Source organism: Pristiophorus japonicus, chromosome 7 (assembly GCF_044704955.1).
Source record: "Pristiophorus japonicus isolate sPriJap1 chromosome 7, sPriJap1.hap1, whole genome shotgun sequence".
Classification (NCBI taxonomy): domain Eukaryota; kingdom Metazoa; phylum Chordata; class Chondrichthyes; family Pristiophoridae; genus Pristiophorus; species Pristiophorus japonicus.
The window spans coordinates 81,054,936-81,076,587 of record NC_091983.1 but is presented as its reverse complement, the minus strand read 5'-3'; the positions used below and the strand labels follow the sequence as shown (position 1 = coordinate 81,076,587).

General features: G+C 49.5%; 1 protein-coding gene across 2 annotated transcripts in view; it reads right to left on the bottom strand.

The window, feature by feature from the left end:
• Nucleotides 1-21,652, bottom strand: part of LOC139267174 (protein LYRIC-like) — a 133,942-nt gene that overhangs the window by 9,643 nt on the left and 102,647 nt on the right. The window contains exons 10-11 of one of the 2 annotated variants that reach the window (XM_070885097.1): nt 18,957-19,070; nt 8,151-8,301 (exon numbers count right to left, since the gene is read on the bottom strand). In XM_070885097.1, the coding sequence (XP_070741198.1) occupies nt 8,151-8,301; nt 18,957-19,070 (265 nt within the window). The remainder of the gene's footprint in view (nt 1-8,150; nt 8,302-18,956; nt 19,071-21,652) is intronic. The other variant, XM_070885098.1, reaches the window with a different exon arrangement.

Below are 21,652 nucleotides of genomic sequence, written 5' to 3'. Positions count from 1 at the left end.
AAGAGATGACACTCAATGGGTGCGGTTTCGAGCCAGTGAGAATGAAGTTTTCAGAATCAGAAAAAAGGCACAAATTGCCCAGACATTAACCAGAAGCTTCAATTAACAAACCAGCAACTAATCTTCAAGTAGTGGATTGAGCCTTTTAAATAGCGCTGCTGAAGGGCCCTTCCTGCCTGTTAGTGGCATGAGTTGCTGGGTGAGTCAGGTGCTTTTATAATGTAATATTGAGAAAAGGATCCGACAAGAGTAGGATCTTAATTTGAATATTTTTTATTAATTGTTTTAAATAGTCAGGCATACACCCTGGACATCTACAGAGCAGCCAGATACAATATGGCATTCGGTGCACTTCTGGCTGATATTAAGTGGACCCTGCCCACCATTTTGGATGCTTAGGCACCTGTATCTTGAGGGGATAGAGCGTGGGGGGGAGGGGATAGAGCGTGGGGGGGGGGGAGGGGATAGAGCGTGGGGGGGGGAGGGGATAGAACGTGGGGGGGAGGGGATAGAGCGTGGGGGGGGGGGATAGAGCGTGGGGGGGGGGGATAGAGCGTGGGGGGGGGATAGAGCGTGGGGGGGGGGATAGAGCGTGGGGGGGGGGATAGAGCGTGGGGGGGGGGATAGAGCGTGGGGGGGGGATAGAGCGTGGGGGGGGGATAGAGCGTGGGGGGGGGATAGAGCGTGGGGGGGGGGATAGAGCGTGGGGGGGGATAGAGCGTGGGGGGGGGATAGAGCGTGGGGGGGGGATAGAGCGTGGGGGGGGGATAGAGCGTGGGGGGGGGATAGAGCGTGGGGGGGGATAGAGCGTGGGGGGGGATAGAGCGTGGGGGGGGGATAGAGCGTGGGGGGGGGATAGAGCGTGGGGGGGGGATAGAGCGTGGGGGGGGGATAGAGCGTGGGGGGGGGATAGAGCGTGGGGGGGGGATAGAGCGTGGGGGGGGGATAGAGCGTGGGGGGGGGATAGAGCGTGGGGGGGATAGAGCGTGGGGGGGGATAGAGCGTGGGGGGGGGATAGAGCGGGGGGGGGATAGAGCGTGGGGGGGGGATAGAGCGTGGGGGGGGGATAGAGCGTGGGGGGGGGATAGAGCGTGGGGGGGGGATAGAGCGTGGGGGGGGGATAGAGCGTGGGGGGGGGATAGAGCGTGGGGGGGGGATAGAGCGTGGGGGGAGGATAGAGCGTGGGGGGGGGATAGAGCGTGGGGGTGTGGGGAGGGGGATAGAGCGTGGGGGGGGAGGGGATAGAGCGTGGGGGGAGGAGGGGATAGAGCGTGGGGGAGGAGGGGATAGAGCGTGGGGGGAGGAGGGGATAGAGTGTGGGGGAGGAGGGGATATAGTGTGGGGGAGGAGGGAATAGAGTGTGGGGGAGGAGGGAATAGAGTGTGGGGGGGAGGGGACAGAGTGTGGGGGGGAGGGGACAGAGTGTGGGGGGAGGGGACAGAGTGTGGGGGGAGGGGACAGAGTGTGGGGGGGAGGGGACAGAGTGTGGGGGGAGGGGACAGAGTGTGGGGAAGGGGATAGAGTGTGGGGGGAGGGGACAGAGTGTGGGGGGAGGGGACAGAGTGTGGGGGAAGGGGATAGAGTGTGGGGGAAGGGGACAGAGTGTGGGGGAAGGGGACAGAGTGTGGGGGGAGGGGATAGAGTGTGGGGGGAGAGGATAGAGTGGGGGGGAGGGGATAGAGTGTGGGGGAGGAGGGGATAGAGTGTGGGGGGAGGGGATAGAGTGTGGGGGAAGGGGATAGAGTGTGGGGGGGAGGGGATAGAGTGTGGGGGGGAGGGGATAGAGTGTGGGGGGGAGGGGATAGAGTGTGGGGGGGAGGGGATAGAGTGTGGGGGGGGGATAGAGTGTGGGGGGAGGGGATAGAGTGTGGGGGGGAGGGGATAGAGTGTGGGGGGGAGAGGATAGAGTGGGGGGGGGAGAGGATAGAGTGGGGGGGGAGGGGATAGAGTGGGGGGGGAGGGGATAGAGTGGGGGGGAGGGATAGAGTGGGGGGGGAGGGGATAGAGTGGGGGGGGAGGGGATAGTGGGGGGGGGGAGGGGATAGAGTGGGGGGGGGAGGGGATAGAGTGGGGGGGGAGGGGATAGAGTGGGGGGGGATAGTGTGGGGGGGAGGGGATAGTGTTGGGGGGGGAGGGGATAGAGTGTGGGGGGGAGGGGATAGAGTGCGGGGGGGGAGGGGATAGAGTGTGGGGGGAAGGGATAGAGTGGGGGGGGAGGGGATAGAGTGCGGGGAGAGGGGATAGAGTGCGGGGGAGAGGGATAGAGTGCGGGGAGAGGGGATAGAGTGTGGGGGGGCGGCAGGCATAGGTGTGGGGGGAGGGGATAGAGTGGGGAGGGGGAGAGGATAGAGTGGGGGGGGAGGGGATAGAGTGTGGGGGAAGGGGATAGAGTGTGGGGGGGAGGGGATAGAGTGTGGGGGGGAGGGGATAGAGTGTGGGGGGGAGGGGATAGAGTGTGGGGGGAGGGGATAGAGTGTGGGGGGGAGGGGATAGAGTGTGGGGGGAGGGGATAGAGTGTGGGGGGGAGGGATAGAGTGTGGGGGGGAGGGGATAGAGTGTGGGGGGGAGGGGAAGAGTGTGGGGGGGAGGGGATAGAGTGGGGGGGGGAGGGGATAGAGTGGGGGGGGGAGGGGATAGAGTGGGGGGGGAGGGGATAGAGTGGGGGGGAGGGGATAGAGTGGGGGGAGGGGACAGAGTGTGGGGGGAGGGGACAGAGGTGGGGGGAGGGGACAGAGTGTGGGGGGAGGGGACAGAGTGTGGGGGGAGGGGACAGAGTGTGGGGGGAGGGGACAGAGTGTGGGGGGGAGGGGACAGAGTGTGGGGGGGAGGGGACAGAGTGTGGGGAGGGGACAGAGTGTGGGGGGAGGGGACAGAGTGTGGGGGGGGGATAGAGTGTGGGGGGGGGGATAGAGTGTGGGAGGGGAGGGGATAGAGTGTGGGGGAGGGGATAGAGTGTGGGGGGAGGGGATAGAGTGTGGGGGAGGGGATAGAGTGTGGGGGAGGGGATAGAGTGTGGGGGAGGGGATAGAGTGTGGGGGGAGGATAGAGTGTGGGGGGAGGGGATAGAGTGTGGGGGGAGGGGATAGAGTGTGGGGGGAGGGGATAGAGTGTGGGGGGGAGGGGATAGAGTGTGGGGGGGGAGGGGATAGAGTGTGGGGGGAGGGATAGAGTGTGGGGGGGAGGGGATAGAGTGTGGGGGGAGGGGATAGAGTGTGGGGGGGAGGGGATAGAGTGTGGGGGGGAGGGGATAGAGTGTGGGGGGGGAGGGGATAGAGTGTGGGGGGGGAGGGGATAGAGTGTGGGGGGGAGGGGATAGAGTGTGGGGGGCGATAGAGAGTGGGGGGGAGAGAGTGTGGGGAAGGGGATAGAGTGTGGGGAAGGGGATAGAGTGTGGGGAAGGGGATAGAGTGTGGGGAAGGGGATAGAGTGTGGGGGGGAAGGATAGAGTGTGTGGTAGGTGGGATAAAGCGTGGGGTGGTGTGGAGCTGCGGAGTTGGGGGGGGGGGGAAGTAAGAACTTGAAGCTGGAGGTTGTCGAGAATCAAATTTGGGAACTGGAGTTGGAAACCACAGTGAAGGAAGGTTAAGATTTAGAGCAAGAGTCCAATGGGAGATAAAGTTGGAACCCTGAGCTCAAGACTGCAAGAAGATTTTAAGACCAGAAAATGCAGAAGACAGAAAATTAACTATTTAATAATTATAGTGCTGCTTATCGGCAAGGAAGAACATTAGGGTTGAAGACATAGATTTTCAACAATCAGATTGCAGTCACACTTGGTCTGGTTATATTAAAGCTAGAATCTTCTCTTTCCACTTTCCCAAACTCTATAAACAGGCCCTGGCATGTCTGAGGAGTTTGTGAATACGTCACCAATTATTTGTGTGTCAAGTGCACTGCAGTCTTTTAAATAAAATGACTGTAATCAAATCCTGTTTTGTGTATTTATTGGGAAAGGTTAAAATAATACTTATAGACTGAAATCTGGAAGATATGCAGGATTATCCATTATCATAGGCAGTCCCTCGGAATCGAGGAAGACTTGCTTCCACTCTTAGCATGAGTCCTTAGGTGGCTGAACAGTCCAATACGAGAATCACAGTCCCTATCACAGGTGGGACAGATAGTCATTGAGGGAAAGGGTGGGTGGGACTGGTTTGCCGCACGCTCTTTCCGCTGCTTGTGCTTGATTTCTGCATGCTCTCAGCGATGAGACTCAAAGTGCTCAGCGCCCTCCCGGATGCACTTCCTCCACTTCGGGCGGTCTTTGGCCAGGGACTCCCAGGTGTCAGTGGGGATATTGCACTTTATCAGGGTGTCCTTGTCACGTTTCCTCTGCCCACTTTTGGCTCGTTTGCTGTGACGGAGTTCCGAATGGAGCGCTTGCTTTGGGAGTCTCGTGTGTGGTATGCGAACGATGTGGCCTGCCCAGTGGAGCTGATCAAGTGTGGTCAGTGCTTCAATGCTGGGGATGTTGGCCTGTCGAGGACGCTAATGTTGGCGCGTCTGTCCTCCCAGAGGATTTGTCGGATCTTGTGGAGACATCGTTGGTGGTATTTCTCCAGTGACTTGAGGTGGCTGCTGTACATGGTCCATGTATGCAGGTTTAATACCAATTGTGTATAACAGAAATAGTGAAGGAAATAGTTTTCACCATAAATTTTCAAATCTGAAGAATGGACCATATTGCAATAGAAGTTCTCTAAAGCTGTTAGTAAAACTGCTTATTAATTTCCAGAATAATGATTTGAGGAACTAGTAGTGCAGTACTGCACATTTGGAAAGCATTAACTTTTAATCGGCCTTACTGTAACTGCAGCGATACTGCAAACAATAATTGAGAACCAAGAGGAGAATATTTTGAGAGAAAATTGTTATTTTTGTTTGGGAAAGAGGTCTATCTATGGAACACGTTCCCTAGGGAGATGGTTGAAGCAGTTTCATCTGGATGCAAATTAGACAGATTTCATTCAGAAAATAGCATTTTGGTATAGTATATGAGACTTGACATGGGGTATGTGTAGCATGCTTGGAGGAACAGGTGACTTTCGACTTATGGTTCCCAAAGCTTTCCACCACTGGGGTTTTCCTCGTCATGTCTGGGTCTAAGAGCATAAGTAATAGGAACGGGAGTAGCCATACGGCCCCTCGTGCCTGCTGCGCCATTCAATAAGATCATGGCTGATCTGATCATGGACTCAGCTCCACTTCCCTGCCCGCTCCCCATAACCCCTTATCGTTTAAGAAACTGTCTATTTCTGTCTTAAATTTATTCAACGTCCCAGCTTCCACGGCTCTCTGAGGCAGCGAATTCCACAGATTTACAACCCTCAGAGAAGAAATTTGTCCTCATCTCAGTTCTAAATGAGTGGCACCTTATTCTAAGATCATGCCCTCTAGTTTGAGTCTCCCCCATCTACGGGAAACATCCTCTCTGCATTCAACTTGTCAAGCCCCCTCATAATCTTATACATTTCAAAAAGATCACCTCTCATTCTTCTGAATTCCAATGAGTAGAGGCCCAACCTACTCAACCTTTCCTCGTAAGTCAACCTCCTCATCTCCGGAATCACCCTAGTGAACTGCCTCCAAAGCAAGTATATCTTTTCGTAAATATGGAAACCAAAACTGCACGCAGTATTCCAGGTGTGGCCTCACCAATACCCTGTATAGCTGTAGCAAGACTTCCGTGCTTTTATATTCCATCCCCTTTGCAATAAAAGCCAAGATTCCATTGGCCTTCCTGATTACTTGCTGTACCTGCATACTATCTGTTATGTATGCAACCCCAGGCAACCTGTTTATACCGCCACCAGAGGGCTTAGCTGTTGGAGTCCCAAGGGATCCCAGCATCCCTTGGGAGCACTGTATATAAGCAGGCCTCCTACGCTGTACCAGCACTCTGGAGTCAGAATAAAGGAGCTAAGGTCACACTTACTCATTGTCTACAGTACTCAGTTACATTACTTTATGATGAGCATAACACTATCCTTTTGTGTTTCATGCACAAGTACCCCCAGGTCCCACTATACTGCAACACTGTGCAATCTTTCTCCATTTAAATAATAACTTGCTCTTTGATTTTTTCTGCCAAAGTGCATAACCTCACACTTTCCAACATTATACTCCAACTGCCAAATTTTTGCCCACTCACTTAGCTTGTCTATGTCCTTTTGCAGTTTTTGTGTCCTCCTCACACATTGCCTTTCCTCCCATCTTTGTATCGTCAGCAAACTTGGCTACATTACACTCAGTCCCTTCTTCCAAGTCGTTAAAATAGATTGTAAATAGTTGGGGTCCCAGCACTATCCCTGCGGCACCCCACTAGTTACTGGTTGCCAATCAGAGAATGAACTATTAATCCCGCCTCTCTGTTTTCTGTTAGTTAGCCAATCCTCTATCCATGCTAATATATTACCCCAACCCCGTGAACTTTTATCTTGTGCAGTAACCTTTTATGTGGCACCTTGTCAAATGCCTTCTGGAAGTCCAAATACACCACATCCACTGGTTCCCCTTTATCCACCCTGTTCGTTACATCCTCAAAGAATTCCAGCAAATTTGTCAAACATGACTTCCCCTTCATAAATCCATGCTGACTCTGCCTGACCGAATTTTGCTTTTCCAAATGTCCTGCTACTGCTTCTTTAATAATGGACTCCAACATTTTCCCAACTACAGATGTTAGGCTATAGTTTATAGTTTCCTGCTTTTTGTCTGCCTCCTTTTTTAAATAGGGGCGTTACATTTGCAGTTTTCCAATCTGCTGGGGCCTCCCCAGAATCCAGTGAATTTTGGTAAATTACAATCGATGCATCCACAATCCCCCGCTACTTCTCTTAAGACCCTAGGATGCAAGCTATCAGGTCTAGGGGATGTTGTAGACTAATTGATGGTGCTTGATTGTTATGATTATCTATGTATCATGCAACTACAAGGATGGTGGAACGCGAACATTGGTCCTTTTCCATCTAGCAATTCCTATGTTCCTAACTATAAATGAGGATTCTGGGGTTCTAACAGTTGGCACAATCGATGCCTCATGTGTAATCGCATTTGATGCTGCCTCATGAAATTGTCTTCCTTATTTAAATCGTGCACCATTCTAGGAGCCCCCAAAGAAACTTCCAGCCTTAGCTCTTTGTTTGCTGCAACTTCAATTGCAACAACAAGCAATAATACTGAGGTAAAGTCCTGTGTAAAAAATAAAATCAGAATATGCAAAAATTGTGCCCTCCACAGCAACAAAAATAACACAGGGAGCAAAGCCAGTTGGCAACAGTGCGACTTCTAAAAAAAAGTTTCGTATCAACTACTCCAAAACAAATCTAGCTTTAAGAATCCAACTTCAGCAGCCCTGGCCAGTGAATTATTTGCCCATTTTATGTGGGTGAGGTACCAGGTGCAGAGTTCACAGGAAAAGGTGAAATTCAGCGTGAGATGCGACTGCCCTAATTATATTAAAATGAGACTTGAGCTGGCCACCATGGAGCTTTCCTTAGACTGCAGGTTTTATTTGTCACAAATGGTGGTATAACCTCAGTGGAGCCTTGCAAAATCAATGCTACTGATTTGATTTGAGGTATTTTTTTATCCTCTTCCCCCAATTTAAAAACACTTCCCTCCCCCACTTTGATTCCCAAGTGCCATCCAAGAGCATAGGTAGATGACCTGCTTCCAGATCTCTGGCACTTCATTACCATCCTCTCGAGGTTAAAGTGATCTTCTCAGGATGATTTACTCTCATTGTTTTTCCTTTCTTCCTTTCTTGCACCTCAATTTATCTGTGTCATTTCCAAGATGAGGAACTTCCCACTTGTAGCACTATGGGTACGAACCCACATTCTACCAGACGGTAGGACTGGCTGATGTAATGCCAATGTACAGCATTGCCCTGAAACATCTGAGCAATTTTAACAAATAAATACTTGCAATTATTACAACCTCAAATTGTACCTAGCAGTAAAATTCAAATGAGATAAAAGTATGTTAAATAGAAGTATGTTAAATATATTGTTTTAAGTGTTTCATTTCCGTCCCTATGGACACTTGTAAGATTGTGGGTCAGTTGTTGGTTTTTCATATTATCGTTTATGAAAAACTGGAAAAGTCCTAGAAGAAAATTAGTGCCTACTTTAAATCACATGGCTTACTTTTACTGGACGATGTGCTGGCCCCTGTATTCCATGGTTCAGTAAGAGCAATCTCTGTTAAACATTGTTCCACTCCAATTCCTGATCTTTCTAACACCATTCCCTTTGGATCTTCATCTAACGGAATCTTCTTTTGAGAATCATCTCTGGGCTTTCATGTAAAACAAAACAATGTGATACATTTTACAACAACCTGCAATTATATAGTACCTCTGTGTCAGTTGTGTCTCAGTGGGTAGCACACTTGCCTCTGAGTTGGAAGGTTGTGAGTTCAAGTCCCACTCCAGGGAGTTGAGCACTTAAATCTAGGCTGACACTCCAGTGCAGTGCTGAGGGAGTGCTGCACTGCTGGAGGTGCCGTCTTTCGAATGAAACGTTAAACCGAGACCCCGTCTGCTCTCTCAGATGGAAGTAAAAGATCACATGGCACTATTTCGAAGAAGAGTAGGGGAGTTATCCTCAATCAACATAACAAAACAGATTATCTGGTCATTATCACATTGCTGTTTGTGGGAGCTTGCTTGTGCTCAAATTATAACAGTGACTACACTCCAAATGTACTTCATTGGCTGTAAAGCTTTTTGAGACGTCCGGTTGTCGTGAAAGGCGCTATATAAATCCAAGTCTTTCTTTCTTTAACATAGTAAGATGTCACAAGGCGCTTCACAGAAGCGTTATCCAGTAAATTTTGACACCGAGCCAAATAAAGTGATATTAAGACAAGTCAGAGGTGGATTTTAAGGAGCGACATAAAGGAGGAAAGAGAGGTAAAAACATTTAGGGAGGGAATTCCAGAGCTTACGGCTGAAGGCACAGCCCCCAATTGTGGAGCCAAGGAACTAGGGGATGTGCAATTGACCAGAATAGGAGGATTCAGAGATCTCGGAGGGTTATGGGGCTGGAGGAGGTTACAGGGATAGGGAGAGGGGAGGCCATGGAGGGATTTGAACACAAGAATGAGAATTTTAAATTCAAGGTGTTGCTGGAGCCAATGTAGGTCAGTGAGCACAGGGGTGATGGGTGAACAGGACTTGGTTAGAGTTAAGACTATGGGCAGCAGAGTTTTGGATGAGCTGAGGTTTATGGCGGGTGAAAGGTGGATGGCTAGCCAAGAGAACCAATGGACTGAGGCAAGGACAGAGATGGGTGATATTACGGAGGTGGAAGTAGGCTGTCTTGGTGATTGGAGAGGATATGTGGTTGGAAGCTCAGCTCAGGTTCAGCCTCAGAAAATGGCTAGGGAGGGGGATGGAGTCAGTGGCTAGGGAATAGAGTTTATTGCGGAGACCAAAGACAATGGCTTCGGACTTTCCAATATTTAATTGAAGGAAATTTCTGCCGATCCAATACTGGATGTCGGACAAGCAGTCTGACAAATCAGAGGCACTGATTTTAATAGAGCATGGAAACTTTAATGTGTTTACACTAACATTTGAATCTTTCATAATAAATTGTTCAAGGATCATGAAGCCTAAACTCAGAATCTAGGTTTTAGGTTTTCGCCCAATCTCTCCTGAGATTTTCCATGGGCCGAGGCACCCCAACGCTACCATGCTTAAATAGCCATTCCTCATGTGTGAGTTAAGTCAGTGATTAGAAGGCAATTCAACCATGGAAGGGGATCATAGCTGAACCTGATCCTCAGCTGAGGTCTAGACAGGCAGGCATATGTGCACTCATGCATTTCACTCACCTTCCAGTTGGCTCACTAGTTCCAATACAGGAGAGGGTACCATGGCTGACTTATCCACTCTGTAGCCCAGGGACACTGAGCCAAATTGACAGTTTTGCTGCATCCTGGCTATGATCAGATTATTCTGCACAGACAAGGGCTTGAATCTGACCGTGTATGGCTCGGTATCATTACCACTGCATGGTCTGGGTTTAATACAGCACAAACTATCAACAAACTAAAAATACTAATTCAGACAATTAACGGGAGGATGCTATTAACTTTGACTAGTTTGACATTTTTCCATATAGTAAATCTATTACTCCACTAGTGCTATATGTCACAATCTACCCATATTGTATTTATGCTGATAGTCTTAAATCAATACCCTATTTTAATTTTTTTTAAACTTATGGCAGAATTTGCAACATACTTGATGCAGCCACAGTTGATTCATTCTGAATGGATAGCTAGCATAGGCTGGATGACCTTCTTCATTCATATCTATCATGATTTGTCTTGACGTAATATAAACGTGGGCTAGAATTCCTCAGATGGCAGAAGTACAGTGGAGCGGGCACCAATGACCTGATGGGGTCTCTGGGGTCAAGGGGAAGTCACATTATTTACATGAAAGTGACAGGCACCCACGTCATTGTGCTGATATCTTCGATACCTGCTAGGGATTGGGCGGCATGGGAGGGCACAAAAATATTCCTGCCACCAATTTAGGTGGGTCCAGGCCTGAAGACCCCAGTTCTGCCACTACACAGACTGGGTTCATCCCAGTATGAGAATGCCATCTGTCTGGCCTGCCCTCTGACATCACGGGTCATGTTTGGGGCCGACTGAGATATTGTCCCAAGCAGGCCTTGATGGAAACTTGGTACCAAGGGCCTGGCATATCTAGGATTGCCCTGCAGCCAAATACGCTCCCAGCCAACTTACGCTGAAAGTGCCACCGACTCCATTTTCATGGTTGGGCCCCATTTGAACATGACCAGTGGGCAGCAGAAAATCCAGCGGTTCCTCTGCGGAGTGCAGCCTGAAGTTATCACTTAAAGTGCTGAGGAAACCCCGGTGGGAAGGCGCTGGGGCTAGCAGCGAGCTAGAAGGTATTTATGGGACCAGGAGTTTTTTAAATTTTTCTCTGTTTGATAAACAATTTTTCAGCGCGAACACAGCACTAAGCAGATGAAAATCATTCCCATGGTCTCTATCCTGGTGATGAAGAAAGCCTTAAGCTCCTCAAACTTGTTATTAGAGGTGAGGGTGGAGGGACCAAGGGAGAGGAGTTTAAGGAGACAGTTGGTAGTGGAGGAAAGGAGCCTGGAGTTATCTTTGCTCTTCAGAATGATCCTAAGTGAGACCCAGTAGAACTTGGTGTAGAGATAACAGAATGAAGTGCCAGTGACCATAATTCAGTCAGATTCAAGTTAGTTATGGATAAGGACAAGGACAGACCTGGAATAAAAGTCCCAAATTGGGGAAAAACTAACTTTGCGAAGTTGAGGAGTGATTTGGCCACAGTGGACCGGAAACAGCTATTTGTGGGTAAATCAGTGCCGGAAGAATGGGAGGCATTAAAGGAGGAGATCCGGAAGGCTCAGGCCAAACATGTGTCCTTAAAGAAAAAGGGTGAGAATAACAATTCTAGAGCCCCCTGGATGTCTAGGGAATTACAGGGGAGGATAAAGAAAAAAAGGGAGGTTTATGTCATATACCAGCGGCTAAATACTGTAGAATCTCTGGAGGAATATAGAAAGTTCAGAGGTAAAATTAAAAAGGATATTAGGAATGCTAAGAGAGCATGAAAAATTCTTGGCTAGTAAAGTTAAGGAAAACCCAAAGATGTTCTATAAATATATTAAGAGCAAGAGGGTAACTAAAGGAAGGGTAGGGCCTATTAGAGACCATGAGGGTAATCTGTGTGTGGAGGCGGAGGATGTTGATATGGTTCTTAATGAATGCTTTGCCTCTGTTTTCACAAAGGAAATGGACAATGCAGACACTGCTATCAAGGAGGAGTGCGAAATCCTGGATGAAATAAACATAGTGAGAGAGGAGGTATTAAGGGGTTTAGCAGCTTTGAAAGTAGATAAGTCCCTAGGCCCAGATGAAATGCATCCCAGGCTGTTGAGTGAAGTAAAAGAGACAATAGCAGAGCCTTGACCATCATTTCCAGTCCTCTTTGGATTTAGGCATGGTGCTGGAGAACTGCTAATGTTGTACCCTTGTTTAAGAAGGGAGAAAGGGATGGGCTGAGTAATTACAGGCCTGTCAGCTTAACCTCAGTGGTGGGAAAATTATTGGAAAAAATCCTGAAAGACAGGATAACTCTACATTTGGAAAGGCAAGGATTAATTAGGGAGTCAGCATGGATTTGTTAAGGGAAGATCGTGTTTGACTAACCTGATTGAATTTTTTGAGGAGGTAACCAAGAGGGTCGATGAGGGTAGTGCGTATGATGTAGTGTATATGGAATTTAGCAAAGCTTTTGATAAGGTCCCACATGGTAGACTAGTCCATGGGATCCAGGATAAAGTGGCAAGTTGGATCCAAAATTGGCTTAGAGGTAGGAAACAAAGGGTAATGGTTGATGGATGTTTTTGTGACTGGAAGAATGTTTCCAATGGGGTTCCGCAGGGCTCAGTACTGGGTTCCTTGCTTTTTGTGGTATACATCAATGATCTAGATTTGAATATAGGGAGTATGATTAAGAAGTTTGCAGATGACATTAAAATTGGCTGTGTGGTTGATAATGAAGAAGAAAGTCATGGGCTGCAGGAGGATATCAATCTACTGGTCAGGTGGGCAGAGCAGTGGCAAATGGAATTTGATTCAGAGAAGTGTGAGGTCATCATCATCATAGGCAGTCCCTCAAAATCAAAGAAGACTTGCTTCCACTCTTAGCATGAGTTCTTAGGTGGCCGAACAGTCCAATACGAGAACCACAGTCTCTGTCACAGGTGGGACAGACAGTGGTTGAAGGGAAGGGTGGGCGGGGAGCCTGATTTGCAGCACGCTCCTTCCGTTGCCTGTGCTCAATTTCTGCATGCTCTCGGAGACGATACTCGAGGAGCTCAGCGTCCTCCCGGATGCACTTCCTCCACTTAGGGCGGTCTTTGGCCAGGGAGTCCCAGGTGTCAGTGGGAATGTCGCACTTTATCAAGGAGGCTTTGAGGGTATCCTTGTAATGTTTCCTCTGCCCGCCTTTGGCTCGTTTGCCGTGGACGAGTTCAGAGTAGAGCGCTTGCTTTGGGAGTCTTGTGTCTGGCATGCGAACTATGTGGCCTGCCCAGCGGAGCTGATCAAGTGTGGTCAGTGCTTCAATGCTGGGGATGTTGGCCTGGACGAGGACGCTAATGTTTGTGCGTCTGTCTTCCCAGGGGATTTGTAGGATTTTGCGGAGACATCGCTGCTGGTATTTCTCCAGCGACTTGAGGTGTCTACTGTACATGGTCCATGTCTCTGAGCCATATAGGAGGGTGACTATTACTACGGCCCTGTAGACCATGAGTTTGGTGACAGTTTTGAGGGCCTGGTCTTCAAACACTCTTTTCCTCAGGCGCACTGGAGGTGGTGTTGGATCTCGTCGTCAATGCCTGCTCTTGTTAATAGGAGACTCCCGAGATAAGGGAAATGGTCCACATTGTCCAGGGCCGCGCCGTGGATCTTGATGTCTGGGGGGCCAGTGCTGTGTGGTGAGGACAAGCTGGTGGAGGACCTTTGTCTTACTGATGTTTAGCGTAAGGCCTATGCTTTCATACGCCTTGGTAAATACGTCGACTATGTCCTCGAGTTCAGCCTCTGTGTGTGCACAGACGCAGGGGTCGTCGCGTACTGTAGCTCGACGACAGAGGTTGGAGTGGTCTTGGACCTGGCCTGGAGACGACGAAGGTTGAACAGCTTCCCACTGGTTCTGTAGTTTAGTTCCACTCCAGCGGGGAGTTTGTCAACTGTGAGGTGGACCATGGGAGCGAGGAAGATTGAGAAGAGGGTTGGGCGATGACGCAGCCCTGCTTGACCCCGGTCCGGACGTGAAGTGGGTCTGTGATGGATCCGTTGGTGAGGATCACGGCCTGCATGTCGTCGCGGAGCAGGCAGAGTACTTTTGGGGGCATCCGAAACGCAGGAGGGTGCTCCATAGACCCTCGCGGTTGACAGTGTCAAAGACCTTTGTAAGGTCGAAGAAGGCTATGTATAAGGACTGGCGCTGTTCCCTGTATTTTTCCTGCAGCTGTCGTGCTGCAAAAATCATGTCCGTTGTGCCCCGGAGGAGACAAAATACTCACTGCGACTCCGGGAGGAGCTCCTCGGCCACGGGGAGAAGACGGTTGAGGAGAACTCTAGCGACGACTTTCCCAGTGGCTGATAGCAGGGAGATTCCTCTGTAGTTGCCGCAGTCGGACGTCCCCCTTTTTAATGATGGTCATGATCACTCTATCTCTAAGATCTCCCGACATGCTCTCCTCCCTCCAGATGAGAGAGATGAGGTTATGTATTCACACCAGCAATGCTTCTCTGCCATACTTCAGTGCCTTAGCAGGGATTCCATCCGCTCCCTTGGTCTTGTTGTTTTTCAGTTGTCTTATGGTTTTTTCTATGTCGTGCAGTGTTGGGGTCTCACTGAGGTGGTGACGGGTAGCATGCTGCGGAATGGAGTCGAGAACACTCGAGTCAAAGGCAGAGTCTCGATTGAGGAAATCTTTGAAGTGCTCCTTCCAGTGGGCCCTGACTGCCTCGGTGTCCTTTATGAGTGTTTCCCCATTCTTAGTCAACAGTGGGGTGGGGCCTTGGGTGTTTGGACCGGACATGGCCTTGACTGCGATGAAGAATCCTCGCACATCATGCGGCCATCGAGGTAGCAGCTTCCGAGGGAGCTCCCCTGCAACTTTCCACCCTCAACCTCCCCCTTCCCACTGTCTAAACATCCCCAAGCCCCAGCCGTAGCTCTAATAGACCCCAATAGGGGATCTTAAACACTTAAATCCCCAATCTAACCCCAACCCCGTGAATCCCAAAAGTTTGGGCCTACCTCAGGCCTCCCACCACACCACACATCAGTGACTCAACAAGGTTTGGGCCTCTCGGCTGGACCTCCTGTGTAGACTCGGCGTGACCTGGGCCTCCCGGTTGGACCTCCTGCGGCGACTCGACGTGACCTGGGCCTCCCGGCTGGACCTCCTGTGTCGACTCGGCGCGACCCGGGCCTCCCGGTCGGACCTCCTGCGGCGACTGGACCTGGCTATCTGGCCTCCACCTCCTCCCCCACCCCCCATCTGGACCTCTCCTTCCCCACTGATGGCCTGGCCACCTCTCCTCCTCCAGCACGTGGTGAGTACAATGGCTGTGACCCCCCAGCCCCCCATTCTGAACCCCAGTGTACCACTGCCCCCCCGCCCCAATGCCTGCCCCCAACCAAGCCTTGGACCACCTACCATCAAGGGCGCTATTTGGCGGCGAGCCTGCGGCCAACACCTCGCTGTAGGCAATTAGGCTTATATAGCAGTGCCTGGTCTCCAGTCGTCCTGGACCCCCTTGCCACTGGACCAAGACCTCGCTCAGTTAAGCCCGTGTGGTAGCCGGTGTGCAACGGCTACCCCACGTTAAAAGAAATTACGCACAGGCATCTTCCACTCCTCTAACATGAAGTTCAGGACCTGGAACGTCAGGACCCTCATGGACAACACCAACAGCGACAGACCAGAACGCCGCACCGCCCCCGGGAACTTAGACGTTTTGATATCGACATCACTGCCCTAAGCGAGACCCGGCGGGCAGGGGAAGGCCAGCTCAAGGAACAAGGTGGAGGTTACACCTTCTTCTGGAAAGGGAAACCAGAGAAAAAAACACTGCCTCCATGGAGTCGGCTTCGCCATCAAAGACGAGCTGGTCAACCGCCTCAAAGACTTCCCCTGCGGGGCTAACGAACGCCTCATGACGCTTCGACTCACCCTATCCCGGAATCAGTGCGCCACAGTCATCAGTGCTTACGCCCCAACACTCGATGCAACAGATGAGGCTAAAAAGAGGGTTTTTACTCCAACCTCGATAAATCCCTGACCTGCGTCCCCACGGGCGACAAACTGATCCTCCTCGGTGACTTCAATGCCAGAGTCGGCAAGGCACAGACCTCTGGGGAGGCGTGATTGGCAGACAGGGGGTAGGGAAAGCCAACTCCAGCGGTACCCTACTCCTGACAAAATGTCTAGAGCATGAACTTGTCATCACCAACACCTTGTTCCGACAGATGGACAAATACAAGGCATCATGGCAATATCCTCGCTCCAAACACTGGCACCTGCTCGACTATGTCATCGTCCGAGCCAGGGATTGTAAGGATGTGCGCATCATCCATGCCATGACAGGAGCTGACAACTGCTGGACGGACTACCGCCTAATCCAACCCATCATTGACATCAACATAGCCCCGAAGCGAAGGAGGCAGTAGAAGCAGTGTCACAAAAAAGTCAATACCAGGGCACTTAAGGACCCAGCTAAGAGAGCCCTTTACAGTCAGCACCTCACAGCTAACCTGCCGTGCCTTGATGACCCCGAGACGCAGAATGTCCACAGCGCTTGGTCTGCCCTCCAGGCCACCATAACCATTGCCTGCAAAGAGACGCTCGGTCACTCAACCAGGAAACACCAGGACTGGTTTGATGAGAATGATCAGGAGATTCAAGAAATAATAGATTGCAAGCGCAGGGCATTTCTGAGTCTTAAACAGCAACCCAACTCGGGAGCAGCAAAGCAGCATTACAGTCGGCTAAAGGCTAAAGTCCAATAAAAAAAACCCGGGACCTAAAGAACAGGTGGTGGATGGAGAAAGCACAGGAGATACAACTGGCCGACAGCTATGATGCACTTTGGGAGGGCTAATGAGGAAAGGGTATACACATTAAGCGGTAGGCCACTTAATAGTGTAGATGAACAAAGGGATTTCAGAGTGCTTGTCCACAGATCTCTGAAAGTAACAGGCCAGGTGGATAAGGTGGTTAAGAAGGCATACGGAATGCTTGCCTTTATTGGCCGAGGCATAGAATATAAGAACAGGGAGGTTATGCTTAAATTGTATAATACTCTGGTTAGGCCAGAGCTGGAGTACTGTGTGCAGTTCTGGTCGCCGTATTATAGGAAGGACATGATTGCACTAGAGAGGGTGCAGAGGAGATTTACTAGGATGCTGCCTGAAATGGAGAATCTTAGCTATGAGGACAGATTGGATAGGCTGGGTTTGTTCTCATTGGAACAGAGGAGGTTGAGTGGAGAACTCATTGAGGTGTACAAAATATTGAGGGGCCTAGACATAGTGGATAGCAAGGACCTATTTTCATTGGTGGAGGGGTCAATTATGAGGGGAATAATTTTAAGGTGGTTGGTGGAAGGTTCAGAGGGAATTTGAGGGGGAGGCTTCTTCACGTAGAGGGTTGTGGGGGTCTGGAACTCACTGCCTGGAAGGGTGGTGGATGGAGAAACCCTCACCACATTTAAAAGGTGCTTTGATGGGCACTTAAAGTGCCGTAACCTGCAGGGTTACAGACCTAGAGCTGGTAAGTGGGATTAGACTGGATAACCTCTTATTGGCTGGCGCAGATACGATGGTAAGTACTGCAGGGAATGGAACACGGCCAAGGTGATCTCCTGAACTAGTTTTGATCACCTGGATGGGTTGGAGAGGACTTTTCCCAGATTTTTTTTTTCCCCAATTGGCCTGGGTTTTTAATCTGATTTTGCCTCTCCCAGGAGGTCACATAGCTCCGGTTGGAGTGGAGTGTAGAATGTTTTGGTGTAAGGGGTGTTGTAGTTGTGTGGGGCGGACTGGTTGGGCCGGATGCTCTTTACCTTTCTGCCATTGTTCATTGTTTATAGGTTTATATGTAACCTTCAGGGCTGCTGACCGAGGGCAATATGGCTCTTTGTCAGCCGGCGCGGACATGATGGGCCGAAATGGCCTCCTTCTGTGCTGTAAATTTCTATGTTTCTGTGTAAGTTACAGCCCAGTTACTGCCTAAATTGCCTTTATGACTCCAAGGATGAAATTAGGGCCCAGGAATTTTATTGAGAAAATATTATGTAGACACTGTCAATGCGAGTCTACAGTACCCTCCCCTGCTACACAAGGCTAATTTGGTTTTGTCAAAGTTTTAAGAGTAACAACATCTTCTCCCCTGTCCATCTGAGTAATCGATTTGAAACTGTATCCTTGTCCCAGGAGTTTTTGAAAGCAAAGGGGAGAAATTCCCCAGCGCCCTGTTTGGGGGCAGTAACTGAGTCGGAGCGGGACTTTCTGAGCCCGGCACGGAAGTTCCGCCCAGCCGCGAAATTAGGGTTACCTTCCCTCACAGGAAGTGGAGTGAAATGTCGCGTGCTCCACTTCCTGTTGGGGGGGTATTCGGGGCGCTATTGTGCGGAATCGGCATGGCTACGCGGCTTCTCCACGTAACAGACGCGTTTCAACACCCCTCCCCTTCCGTTAAAGGGGAGGACCGCTGCAAACTCTGCAGGACCTCGGAGGGCCTCCACCTCGCCACCAGGGCAGCGTGGTGTAATGACCGCAGCCTGCACCGAGATGGAGTGGCGGGTTGCACGATGGCAGCCCGGACCATGCCACGGGGTACCAAGATGGGTCAACCGGTGAGTCGGCCGGAATGACAAACTGGTGGCGCACCTCCCCTTTAAATTCCGCCCTGCGAGCAGAGGTCGGCCCAGTTCATGACCCATGAGGCTGGCGCTGACCCCGCTCGCGTGGCGCTGGCCAATTTCTGCCACAGGGTGGAAAAGGGTCGCCGTGCATGGCGATGACATCATCGGCGGTTGCGTGGCGGCCTGGGGTGCTACAGGCAGGGTGTGACGCTACCGTGTTCGTGCCTCCACTAAACCCTGCACAATTTCGCAGGAGCCGGTAGCACTCACCCCACCCCAAGGCGAAAACAGGTTCCCGCCCCGTTAGCGCCTTCAGGGGGCACACAACAGGGGAATTTCATCTCCAAAGGTTTCAAACTTTACAAAGCTTCTTATTAACAAGACAGAATACAGAAATAACTACGATCACGTCAAAGACAATACAAAGTATTGCACTATCTCTGCCATTATCTGAAAGATCCCCAGACGTAAAAATGATGCCATACCTTATTTATTTCTGAACCCGTTAAAATGAAATGGACCTCAGAAGAGCCAGTAATAACCATATGGGTCTTTCCAAGTTCAGCTTGTGATTTAGTACTGGGTTTTTCCAGTGTCACCTAGAATTAAAAGATCAATACATCTTGTTTTTTGTTTTATTTAATCATCAATTTATTAATAATTGAGTCTAATACTTATCAAAACTAAGGACAGCTTTTAGTTTAAAAAAAAATCACATATTCCTTTTCTTTTGTTGTCATTTTTATTTCATCTCTTTCTGCAAAATATATTTGAATAATAACCTCATGAATAATTGATAGAAATTTCTATCAATTATTTGTGAGGTTATTATTCAAATATATTTTATTTTAATTATCATGTTTTATTTGTTTTTATTAACTCTTTGAGCAATGAATGGTAAATCAGAGGGGAGATGAGAATGTCTTTACGCAGCGAGTTATGATCTGGAATGCACAGTTTGAAAGGGTGGCGGAAGGAGATTCAATCGTAACTTTCAAAAGATAATTGGATATATACTTGAAAAAGAAAAACTTGCAGGGCTATGGGGAAAGAGCAGGGGAGTGGGACTAATTGAAGAGCTCTTTCAAAAGAGCTGGCATCGGCACGATGGGCTGAACGGCTTCCTTCTAGGTTGTATGATTCTATGTGGACTGCTTTACATCTAAGGTGTGTAGGAAAGCTGCTGAGGCTTGAATGAGACTGTCTTTTAACTGTTACCGCCACCACTGACATCAGTGGATGCAAGAGGAACGCTCAATGTTTGGATACTATGGGGCTGGTTCAGGTCCTTTCGTGCATTGCAGCAAAACTGAGCTGACCTTGCAGTAACCTCATTTAAATATTTTAGTGGCATTCCCGGAGAACGTGACATGCCGCGGCCAGAAAGTTGGGAGACAGAGTCCCCATTGAAGAATTGGCTGCTGGAGGCCCAAGAAACACTAGAGGCAAGTAAGGCTGGCTCTCAATAAACGAAGGGCCATCCTGAATAAAATCATTTTCACAACTCTATTTGTAAAGAAATTTATCCTAAATTCTACATCTGATCGCTTAGTGGCTGTTATATATTTATGCCACCATGTTAACAGTGTCAATGAATGGGTTAAAATAAATCTGTAGTTGTTATAAGGAAGACATGAACTGTTCTCATGCTGGGCAGATGATGGAAAAGTAGTGAGACTAGATAAGCTTCGAAAAACTGGAGCATGATACAGCAAGCTAGCAGTTTTGTGTCAAACAGGTCATGTGATATACTGCAGAACTAGACAGAATTGGTTTAAGTCAGGCTTAGACATTGGGATAGCACATGGTGATAGGGATACATTAAATCCTGTGACCAAAGTAGGTGTGTTTTAGTAAAAGATACAAATATGAGATGGAGTTGTGCACTTTTTGGGCCCAATTTTCCCCCAAACCATTTTTTGTCATATTGCCAGAGTTACGCCCGTTTTTCTTGGCCCCAACTATTCCAAAAAAGTAAGTAGCAAGTTTCCCCGTTCTATTTTTTGAATTTGGCGCCGCGCAGCCTGTCCTATAGCTTCGGGGGGTGGAGCCTTATTTCTGCGCCCAAAAAAACGATGCCCCTCCACCCACTGCTCATGCGCGGAGAAAAAAAAGGAAGTTATTGACGTGATTGCTATGGGCGTGCATGCCCAGTACAGCTCCCGGTATGCATGCGGCCATTTTTAAAGAGCCAGTTATGTGTGAGAACTTTAATTCTCATTGGAAAAATCGGAGCTGCAATACAATATGCAACGTAGTTCAAGGATCAAGAATTTCTTACAGGATGAAATGGAGGCACTAGTTACTGTGATTGAGGCCAGATGGCACGAGCTGGACACCAGCAGAGGTCACATAGAAGTTTCATCAAAAGAAATGAAGAAACGCTGGAACCAAGTTACAGAAGATTACTGTGCAATGGTGTCCACCCAGAGGTCTGGAGGCCAGTGCAAAAAGTGGCAGGACCTTGGTCAAGCAGTTAGTGTAAGTAATATTTTCATTTATTCAATGGAATTGCAATTGTAAATGTGATCAGCTGTATATGTCCCACCCAGCAGAAAGACACCCTCTCTAAAAAGTTCTATTTTCATCTTTGAGAGGAAGGTGGCACAGAACAAATGGGAAAGGACTCGAACAGGAGGAGGCCCGGCAAATCTGTAGCCATTGACACCCTTGGAAGAGAGAGTCGCTGCTTTGATGGGTTCTGTCTAGAGAAAAGCAACCACCACTGCACAAGCTGGGCCCACACTTGAGGGAGAGAGTAAGTCCTGCAAATTCCAGAGTCCGGCTTTGCTAAATGTTAAGTACTGCGCGGGCTAGCCATGTTTCAGTTCATGGGGATGTCTCCGTCAACTATGTTTCGGTTGATGCAATGTGCTATCATTCATCATGGTCCTTCAAATCAATCTGCTGCCTGGCCTGCGCTGTGTGAGCCTGCTCATGCCACCCATCCTGCCCCCTCCTCTGCTGCTAACTATTTGTTTGTTCTGTTATATTTTGCAGAACTTGAGGAGAACCGTGACGATGCAGATGATGATTCAGACACGGACTAGCTTGAGGAGAACATCTTCCAATCCCACCTTCCAGACCAAGAGCATGGGGGTAAGGGGGAGGGGAAGGTGATAGATGAAGTCCCCACTGTTGGACTCACTTTGGAGAAGGTGCAGGTGCCGCCCATCGAGGT